Source organism: Hydra viridissima, unplaced genomic scaffold, assembly GCF_058129835.1.
Source record: "Hydra viridissima isolate aposymbiotic clone 2 unplaced genomic scaffold, HvirCarnegie_v1 scaffold_3, whole genome shotgun sequence".
Classification (NCBI taxonomy): Eukaryota; Metazoa; Cnidaria; class Hydrozoa; order Anthoathecata; family Hydridae; genus Hydra; species Hydra viridissima.
The window spans coordinates 3,245,930-3,256,876 of NW_028324302.1; the positions used below are offsets into that span (position 1 = coordinate 3,245,930).

At 31.6% G+C, this 10,947-nt stretch overlaps 1 protein-coding gene and 1 long non-coding RNA gene across 2 annotated transcripts; both read right to left on the reverse strand.

The window, feature by feature from the left end:
* Window positions 1-3,525: 3,525 nt before the first annotated feature.
* On the reverse strand, window positions 3,526-6,510 carry LOC149890609 (uncharacterized). The gene is made up of 2 exons (XM_090083071.1): window positions 4,866-6,510; window positions 3,526-4,702 (listed from the first exon to the last, which is right to left on the reverse strand). Exons 1-2 carry the CDS (start codon window positions 5,235-5,237, stop codon window positions 4,508-4,510), a joined length of 567 nt encoding a protein of 188 aa, XP_089939197.1. The 5' UTR covers window positions 5,238-6,510; the 3' UTR covers window positions 3,526-4,507.
* Window positions 6,511-6,835: 325 nt separating this feature from the next.
* Window positions 6,836-8,428, reverse strand: LOC149890610 (uncharacterized). The gene is made up of 2 exons (XR_016451114.1): window positions 8,140-8,428; window positions 6,836-7,860 (listed from the first exon to the last, which is right to left on the reverse strand). It is a non-coding gene; the product is annotated as an uncharacterized LOC149890610 (long non-coding RNA).
* Between the last annotated feature and the right edge of the window lie 2,519 nt (window positions 8,429-10,947).

Sequence of the window (10,947 nt, forward strand, 5' to 3'; positions counted from 1 at the left end):
GAAACTCGTAAAAATTTTAATCGATTAAATTAGCTAAAATTAATCGCTAATCGATTAATTCCAAATACCAATTAATTTACCACCCCTATGACTGAACTAAGGCGATATCAGGTTAGACAATTTCTTTTTCACTAGTATATTGTTACTCGAGCGTCTAGTTCAAAATCTACATAAATTTGAAGAATTGATTATTAGTGGTGGGTACTGATTTTTTTTTTTTTTAGAATTTTTACAAAAAAAAAAATTATCGTTTGAAATGGACCATATTTAAAGAATCCAGAAAAGTTCTGATAAGATCGTACTCTTCTGATATAATACTACTTTCCTAGAGTAGATTATGGCATAGGGTCTCACCCTTTGCTTACAATCCGTAGATTTAACAATAGAAAGCATCTTGATACAACAGAATCAATGAATCGTTGTTTTCAGTCATTGGTTTAATAGGAGAAACTTTTGTAAAAACAAAATTTAGTTTAAGAACAGCAGCATAAAAAGTGTACGCATAAATAATAGATGAAAATTTTGAGCTGAGTAAAAACAAATTTAAAATACAATTTTAAAATATATGAAAGTTGCATTATATTGTGACTTTGTTAATGGATTCCGTCATCACCTGCAGTGAAAATGCACATATACCCGTGTTATACTTTGTGAAAGGTTTACAATTATAAGAGAGTGTAAGTGCATCTTTAGACTTATAAAGTTCTATCTCCATTAATCAATCAAAAATTTTTTTGATTTTATACAACCATAAAACTTTATAAATGACAGATTTTCAAACTTAGTTCAAAAAAAATCTCTCCCACCATAATGAAGTAATAATTATTTATTTAAGCAATAAACAAATACCTAAACTTTATTCAAAACAAGCCAATACTAGTGGAGAAGGAAGAATTTTAGCTGAATAAATATTTTTGTTTTTAAGTTTATAGAAGGACAATCAAGAGGGAAACTCTTAGATTACAATCGCGAACTCAAAAATTGTTAGTTTGTTAAAAAAGTAAAAATAGAATTGAAAAAAAATTGGAACTTAATTTAAGAATAACTTAAGAGTTTAAAAACTCAAAAACTAGATTCTTTTTTTTAAATTTAAAACTAGCTTACCCCGCGGCGGTGGGGAGGGGGTCAAGCTGCGATCTAAGAAAAAAAAAAAAGGCATTCAAGGAAACTGGCTGTAGTAACATCTAATTTAGAAACTTTTAATAAAGAAACCATTTTAAAATTTTTATCTTAATGCTTTTTACTTGTTCCAGTTGTTTTGGGTATACGATTATTTTTTCCGTCTGCTGCGTTTCTTCAGTATTCAAAAGATTTAAAAAAAAAAAAAAATTGGATTTAAAAATTAAAAAAATTTTAAAGATTTTTATGTCAGAAACCTTTTCGGAAGTGTATTCAACAGCTTCCCAAAGTTTCATGGCGATCGGATGATTGATGCTGTAATTCTGTAAAGACAAACAGACATGCATTCATTTTTATGTATATAGATCTTGGAATCGTTTTAATATTTCTCCGACATCAAACGATTTTATTGTTGTTATAATAAGTTACTAGGACTTTAAGACGTTCCAACCACAAAGTTCAAAAAAAAAAAAAAAAAAAATAGTAAAAATAAATAAAAAGAATAATTAGTTACACAAATATAAAAATGATATTGAATCATCATGTATTTATATATATAAGGCTAAAAAATAAATGCCAATGAGAGCTGTTTCTGTTAAAAATGTTTTTAGTTTTTGAATTGATAGGGATTTAACGTACTTATTTAACACGAGGTTAACAATCATATGTTCTCTCAAATACTATTGATAACACATTACAATTTTGAGAAAGCCTATTTTTCAGAAATTAGGCAATAGTGTATGATAGTGTGTAATACTGTTTTGCTTATATTTAATTTAAGGGATATAAATTCAACAATTTATACCCCTTAAATTTAGTTTAAGCGAAACAACGAAAAAGGATTATCCCATACTGAATGAGTAAACTAGTTTTCATTTTTGTTCATGTGAATAAGATTTAAAACGGAATTTTATTTAATGTATGATGTACTAAAGACGTATCGTATCATCATCATCATCATCATCATCATCATCATCATCATCATCATCATCATCATCATCATCATCATCATCATCATCATCATCATCATCATCATCATCATCATCATCATCATCATCATCATCATCATCATCATCATTAATTGTGTTTATGTTTCTTAAATTCTATAGGATTTTATCTCATCTTCCGCTTGGAAGCAATTAGTACACACCGATGAAAATAATAACCCGACTTTTTTACAGCTACATTTTGCATTACAACCCTTTTTGCAATTGCAGAAGATGGTGTTGAGAAGTCTTTCCGGAGCTGGTGGAAGCAAAGTGTCAATCGGTTCTAATATATTATCTATTAATTTCCAACCCCAGTCAGATGGGTCCAGTTGATTGCCGAGCCATACTTGAACTTGATAATATACTCGATACAAGTGTTGACTTGAAGAAGCAGATGTTGGAGGAAGACAAGATAACTGCACTCTTTTATTGTTCCGGGTGTTTTTTTACAAAAGTTAGGCATCTATACTCGTCTAAGCAATCAATTTTATTTGAAGCTCCATATAGAGCAAGAAGAAAACAAATCCCGTTTGTAGCAATGTCTTGTGGTGAAGAGTCAATCTTTTGAAACACTTCGGCACAATTAGTTAAATCACGTTTTTCAAATAATTTAAATGCGGTTGTTTTACCCTTTCGGAAAAATGCTGATGTAGTATCGCAGCCAGTAATTGCATGTAAAAATAAGATATGATTTTGACATTTTGGATAAGCAGATAAACTTTTTGATGAATATATTTCTATTAATTGGTGAGCTTTCCCGGGTTTTAAAAAGTAAATAATCTTATCAATTGGAAATCGTGCAGTCAGTAATACTAATAAGTCAACATCTTCACCGACAACAATAAAATTATTTGTTGCATTGGATTGTTCTATGGCTGTTTTAATTATAAGGAAATCAGCGTCATTATCCGCTTGCTTCACTATGATATGTGCAGCTGTAAATCTTTCGCATAACATAAAAATGAAGCGAGAGTTGTTATGAATAATGGAAAGGAATTGTTGTTGGTTTGTTGGAACTGTCATAAACTGATCAAAATTAACATCAGGTGAAGAAGATACTTTTGTGGTTCGACGACGCTGTTCTGCAGCTTTAATGCAGGCTTGCGGAGCCGCCCAATTTTTTTCACGGCTCCGCTCCGGCTCCGGCTCATAGCAAAAACTCGGCTCCGGCTCCGGCTCCGCTCCGGCTCCTCATAACGTCAATAGAAGAATAAGATTTAAAAGTATAACTTGCCGTCTATTCATAAATTTTTTTAATGAATGAAAAATAAATTACTACATTTTATTGAAGAATCAGTCCCTTTCATATACCCTTTCATTTCCTACTTGCAAATTTATCCCTTTGCCTGGTCATTTCTACAAAATTTTTTCAACAAATTTATTTAGCATCAAATTCCAAATTCAAAACGTTTTCTCATTTTTTTTTCTGTCAATACACATTCAAAAGTCAAATGTACTCTTTATTCATTCGAAGAAAAACCATGCTATCAATCAAATCCGATTCCATATGACTTCTTCGGTCCGGAGTCAGAAATTTTAGGCCAGAAAACACCCGCTCCACGCTGACTTGCGTCATAGGAAGAGCAGAAGCAATCTGGCATGCTTTCTGGATCAACTCGGGAAACAGCTTTATTCCGTCCAAAACAGTTTCGCACTTCGAATTTCCATCACCCTTTTTCTTCATGATCTGTTGAGCAAGCTTTGGCAAACTTTGAATAGCCTCTCGGAATTCTTTTTCCTCCAATCGTTTATGACTAACAACGTCTTGGCTGCACTGCTCGCTTTTTTGCTTCCGAGCACGTTCCATTCGAATTCGTATCCTTTTTCTGGGACTCATTTCCTAGGATTCCTCTTCATTTTCCAAACTGCTTCCAGTACTCTCGCTAGAGTCATTTCCATGACGACCAATTCCACTCCCCTCGATTTCGAACTTCTTTTGCTCATTGAGCTTTTTCTGGATCTTCCACAGAGTGTCTTCAACAATCAATTGAAATATTGTAAAGCATTTTTAATGTTTTTAAATTTCAAACAAATTATAATCTATCATATTCTTGCAGTGAGGAAAGTAGAATGTCAAAAAGTAAAGTTAAATGACACAGTATTTTGAATTTCATTAAAAGTACGTAACTTCAAATTCCAATTTTTGTTTAAAAAAATAATAGATTGAAAACTGAGATAAAAACCTGTTGCTATTCTCCAAGAAGGCATTGATATTCACATCCACAAAGACAGCAGCACACAAAAAAAGGATTATCGATTAAAAGTGATTCCCGATGCACCATTGAATCCCTGATATTCTTCCTGAAATCAGATGTCTTGAATTCACCAGAAACTAGCTCCTCCTTCAGAATTTCCCAAGTGTAAATAAAGTTCCCAGGCGTGAGATCCTGACTCTGGAATTATTGAGTTGCGACTGCCGGTTTTTCGAGGATTTTTGCAAGTTCCTCTATTTGCTTCCACTCGTAATTTAGAAGCGTAAAGTCACGGGTCTTAAATTTCGCTTCCAGTGCATTCAGGACATCACACATCTTAAGAAGTCGGTTGAGCATATTAAATGTACTGGACCATCTGGTTGCATTGTCGATTATTGCAATCTGTAAATTTGAGAAATTTGAGTAACTTTTTATAAATTTGAATGTTTTCAACATTCGAAAACGCATAATTGACAAATGTTAAATTCAAACTCAAGTTCAAATTCTTATTAATATTCATTTAAACATTTTCATTTATTGCGATTTGCGATTATATTGTATGTACCTTTTTAGTTTTGTGTTGTTTGCAAAATTCATTTGCTTTCGACGTTCGACAAGCTTTTGCTACATCTCGAGCTTTGCCAACCAGAGACTTAATGCCTCGTTTTTCCAAGCCGTCTTCAACAGCCAGCTGCAAGGTGTGAGCACCACAACGTTGCAGATTAACGGTATTCATGTTTTTCGATATTTCGTTGAAGTAAGGCCTCTGCTGTTCAAACACGTCGTCGTCCTCAGTGATATAAGCATCCGGCAGATCACCTTTAATTTCAACCTCAAGTTCTTCTTCGATTTCAACGCCAGCAAGTTCTTCAGCAGACTCGTCAGTGACGTCACCTTCTTCATCTGTCTTTCCAAAGTCTCCAACCATTTTCACCATGTTCGATCCGTTATCAGTCTTAATTCCGAGGACATTTTTTTTCCTGATGCCATACGATTCCAGCACGCCTTCAAGAGATTCTTGATTTCGCTATCCATCAAGAACTGCAATTGACGCCAAGAAAGCTTCGATTATGTCTTGAAAGCTCCGTCGAATTTCAGAAAAACCAGCTTTCCCTGTAGATTGGTTTTTAACTTAGCCCGCTTTTTTTGAGCCAAAGCCATGATTTGACGAGCAAAATTCCGTTTGACTTTCAAGCCAAAATGTTTTTTCCAAATCGCCAGTCAAAATCTTGATTCCTTCACTGCTGAATAGGTTAAAGGGAGCGCCGTTTTGAAGAACCGTCATATTCATGCCTTTCTTGAAGTCCTCTTTCGAAATTGTGATGATAACTTTGTTGAGAAAGCGATCGATGGGTGCTTGTACTTTTCTTGTCTCACTAGTCGAGCCCTAATTTCCTCCAAAAATGGATGAGGTGCTTTTTTTTTTCTTTTCGTCCTTCTCTTTCTTCATTTTCTGCTCTCTTGCCTCAACAATTTTTGTCAAAAGTGTCGAATGTTTATTGGCAAAATGGCGTTTCATGTTGGCGGTGGGGTTTTTTTTCCGTTGCTCTTTTCCCTCGTACTGCATTTTGCATGTTGCACCGCAAAGTTTGCTGACTTCCTCCCCTACACTAATGTCAACTTGACAAAAAAACACTTCGTCCTCTTCGCGATAAGCAAACCATTTCAGTTCATCATATAACCTCTCTTCTTCTACGTTATCTCTCATGGTTGCAATTTACAAATAACAGAAATCGCGGAAAAATTCCAAATATATATTCAACTTTATATAAATATTGCAGGAGAAGAAAAGAAAAATACAAGATTATTTTTGGGTCATTGAATAATTTTGAAATGAAAAAAAAATGACAGAAGATAAGAATAAATATGGCACTTCATTCATTTCACAAGAATAAGAATTTAAAAAAAAAAAAATAAGCAAATATATGGTGGCGGCCATTTTTTTGAGATTTATTTTTAGACTAAACTTGTAAGTCATTTTATTGTATATGAAATGATTTGTTAGAGACTTATAGAATTTTGAGTTTTAAGTTTCTTGAATGAAGTGCAGAGGTCGCTAAAAAAATGTGTCAAAAATTAATCTAAAATTTGTTCAGTTTAAAATTTTTTTGAGAGCCGGGATCTACTAGTTTTTCTCGGCTCCGGCTCCGGCTCCTGCAAAAACTATCGGATCCTCGGCTCCCGACTCCGGCTCTGGCTCTGGCTCTGCAAGCCTGATTACATGTGTCCAATGTAAAGAAGACAACTCAGTGCAGGATTGGAATTGCGAAATATGCATACGAAGTATGCCATAAATATTTTTTCTATAAAATATTTCTGCATTTTTTTAAATATATTACCAACTCTTGTCTTAGAGTTTTATTTTGTTATAATTATTCAATTCAGCTTAATATATAGTGTGGCAATGAATAAAATACTTCGAAAAAGTTCATTGAAAGCTAGAAATATTAACATAAATTAAATTCATAAAAATATTAGCAAAACCAACTATTTTATATTTAATGTTAATAAAAGTAAAATTATCAATTAAAGAGATTTTTTTTTTATAATTATTTTAATTGGTTAAGGAGGATTACTTTTAAAGGTTACTTTTGTTAAGGCAAAGGTTTTTATTATGTAGCATACATAAAAAGTAAATTGATTTAAAAAGATGGAAAAGAACTATGATTAATCCTTTACAAATTTTAAGTTAATTTTAATTTGAACTTTATAGTGTGTTCCTTCAATTTAGCTTGTTCGTTTAGGCAAAAAAATTGAAATTTCGAAGAAATAATGTTAGGAAAGATTGAAATTAATTAGCTTTTTTCAGCAGCAAATTTTCCTGCGAGCGGCAATTTTTCCTAGGAAATAATGCAGCTGAGCAGCAGATTTTCCTAGGAAATTATGCCGCAGCCGCAAAGTTTTCTAGCAGCAAAATTTCCTGTGACACCGGAGTTTCAATACTGGCGTGATAACGCTGAAAAAGTCGGAAAAAGACCTATATGAAAGGTTTAAAATGAAAGTTTTATGAAGCATAGTTGATTGCGAATAAGCAACAAATTCCTTAAGCTATTTTCATTTTACTCTTCAAATTAATCTGATAAACGCTCTAAATACGTAAGATTGATTTTTTTCTTCAAGAATATGGAGTATGTCAGACATAAAATTATGTAAAAATATGTCAATATAAAATGTCTCAGACATTTCACAGATAACAACCCGGCTAATTACAAATACTGCGTTATAAAAACAACGCTAATTACCTGATCACTCCATATGCATCCTAGACTAAGGTATTTAGATTGATCTTGATTTATATTTGGAAGATAATCAAATCTATTGTTTAAATAGATTTGATTGCCTGCCACACATATTCTTAGTATTAAAATCCACATCAAGTTGTTGATCATTTTTGATTCTAGAATGGTTTCTCTAATGATCTTTCCGCTCTATGCAGATAATGACTTTTTTTCACATTTGAAATGTTCGTGTTCAACAGGAGATTTCTTTTTCGGTTGAAAATGACGAAACTTTATTAGAAGTCCTCTAAGCTCGTCCAATATTGATTTTTAATAACCATACTAGACGGTTAAAAAATGCCCTGTATGTTTATATTTATGAAAAATTTACAACAAGTTGATTACACAAACCTCAAACCGATTGTGTTAATATCTTGAAATAACATTATGAAAATATTTCTAAATAATCGCTTAGTCAAGATTTTAAACATCATTCGAAATGGGGCTTAAACGAAGCATTCAGAAAGTAATCTCAAAGCGTTAGATTTCGTACGACATCATTGCAAAAATAAGTTTGAAAGATTGAAAACTATGAAAAAATCTTTTTTAATATGTACTCACCTTCTAGAAATATTTCGATGAAAAACTGCTTATGTAGTCATTTTCAAAATTCATTTTGTAGTCAATCATTATATAGCCATTTTCCGGAAAAATACTTTTGTGAATCAAATGACTAATGTGCTAAAAATTAGTCAAAAACCAAATAACCGTAAAGTGAGAGTTTTTTAAGCGCTAGTATGACTGGTTACTGGTTTATGGTTATTTGGAACTGGTGAAGTAGTGCATATTGTTCAGTTCATTTGTATTTTAAGCTATGAATGAATGTGAGCTGCAACTTCAACAGTAGATCGAAACTTCAACTGTTGAAAGTTCAAAGTTCAAAGTTCAAAGTTGAACCAAGTTTTACTTTTAACCAGGAAAATCAGGAAAACTTCTCACAAAAGTGACGAAATGTATGAGAGCATTAATTCAGATATAAAAAAGTATTTGAGGATTTAACGACGTATAATTCCGTATTCCACTTTTCTGTTATGATGAAATGTATGAAACATCTCTTGATATATACAGCAGCCTTAGATTTTCAATTTTGAATCGTTTTAATTTTAGTCAACAAAAATCAAATTCTTTTTACAGTTTTCTTAAACTTTTCAATTTGACATCTGTTGTGAAAAGTAAATCCAAATCATAAAGAAAAAAGACAAGTGAATGCTTAAAAAAAAGAAATTCTTTTTTTAATCTGTACAACTGATGAAGGAAACATTTTAAAATGTTAATATGAAAATGTTAATTAGAAAATTAATTATTCTCCTTAAAGCCATCGATCAAGCGCACGTTCTCTGCTGTTATACTTTTAAAACTTTTCCAAATATTTGAATTGTTTATATTTTTCCCATGTTTACAGATAAATGCAGTGTTTTTAATATGCAATGTGAAGCAGCTTTCTGAGCTTGTTTTAGTTAAGCAAACTTTTAAAAATGCTTTAATGAGATAAGTTTCTAAGAAGCGGGTATTTAATAGTAAGGCTTCAAACATCATAAAGGATCTTATAGCTAACAAAGTCAGTTTAAAATTGCTTCATTTATTGTTTAAATAAGCTGCATTAAATAAATAATTCATAACAGATAAAAACTTTATTAACAAAAATAGAAACAAAACATAAAATCGAAAGCAACAAATTCAGTTGTCAAACTTTGACAACGTTGAAATAACGTTGATCAACGTTGATCAACGTTATTTCAACGTTGCTTCAACGTTGTGTGCTTTCTGGCTTGTTCACACTTGCTAACATTAAAACCTAAAAACGATTAAACAAATGATAGACCCTGAATGATAACAGGATAAAGGTTCTTCTCTCCTATTTCCTGCTGCACAATCATTTGTCTCACCATTTTTCAGGTTCCTTTAATTACAAACAACAAAGGATGACCAAGAACAAGTAGTTTTGGTCTATGGCTTGATACCTTGTAGAAAGCATTTTCTCACGTATATTCTTAGACCACATATAAATACATTTCAATACCATTTCATACTATTTAAATGCTTGTCTTTGGCGTTATGTACTGATATGATAAACATAAATGTAAACGTTAGCATACGCTTTTACGATAGATTTTATCAAAGACCCTTTAAGCAGAAAAAACCTTGGAACAGAGACATACATGCATACATACATACATATACATGCATTTAAATTACTGTGCATAATTATTCAAATGACAGTACTTTAAAATGTTTTTTAATCTTTTACCTACGAATGAGGTAAAAATATGAAAAAGAAATTCACTTCAAATGTATGCTCTATTACTATTAATTAAAATTTAATGAAAAACAAATTATTAAATTAGTTTATTTAATTTAAAACTTGCTTTCATATATATAGCCACCTTTGGCAGCAATAAACATTTTACATACTCATGGCCATTCTGCATTACAAAACTTCCAATATTTGTCTTTTTCATGCCAATTACGTTTTAAGTTTATCCCAAATATCTTTTTCACTCTTAGGCATTAACTTTTTGACATTTCTAATTCACCTCATAAATGTTCAATAGAGGAAACACCAGTTGATTGGGGAAGCTAAATCATTCTTTCAATTATTTTATCAATTTTTCATTTACTTAAATGATTCCTGAAGAGTTTTAGATCACTATCTTCTTGAAAAACAAATGATTCTCCAATTATCAATTTATCATTAATTATGAAGGAATGACATGATTTTTAAAATGCTAAAATACTCTACTTTCGTCATTATCCGGTCTCTTTCAGCAATATCACCAGTATTGTTACCACTGAAGCTACTCAACACTATGACACTACCTCCCCTATGTCTTACAGTTGGCACCACACAGTTTCATTATCCATTCACCAACTTCTCTTCAAACAAATTCTCTTCTCTTTGAAATAAGATTTGGAATTTTGACTCGTCGATCTAAATATCACGTTTTCAGTCATCAAAAGTTCATGCTTTATGTGTTTTGCCCACTGTTGTCTTCTATTCTTATTTTGGGGACAAAAGTTTTTATAACATTTTATACTAGAAGAAATTGTAATTTTTTTACAGTTTGTTCCCTTGAATATTTTACTTGCCACAATTTAATATTACTGATGTTTCTACCGATAATTCCCAACCGTTTTTTATTTAAAAATACCAACTTTAATAAAATAACAAAATTTCAATTAATATCAAAAATCAATCTGGAAGAACAATGCCATAATTTAACCTTTTGTAATGTATTACAAAGGAATAGGTAAGCGTTTACTTTTTTTGCGTCTTACAAACTTAACACTAAAATTGTATATGTATGTAAGTAATTCGTACACACGTAATTGAGATATGAGAGCAAGTACTGCTGAATTTATGACTTTTTT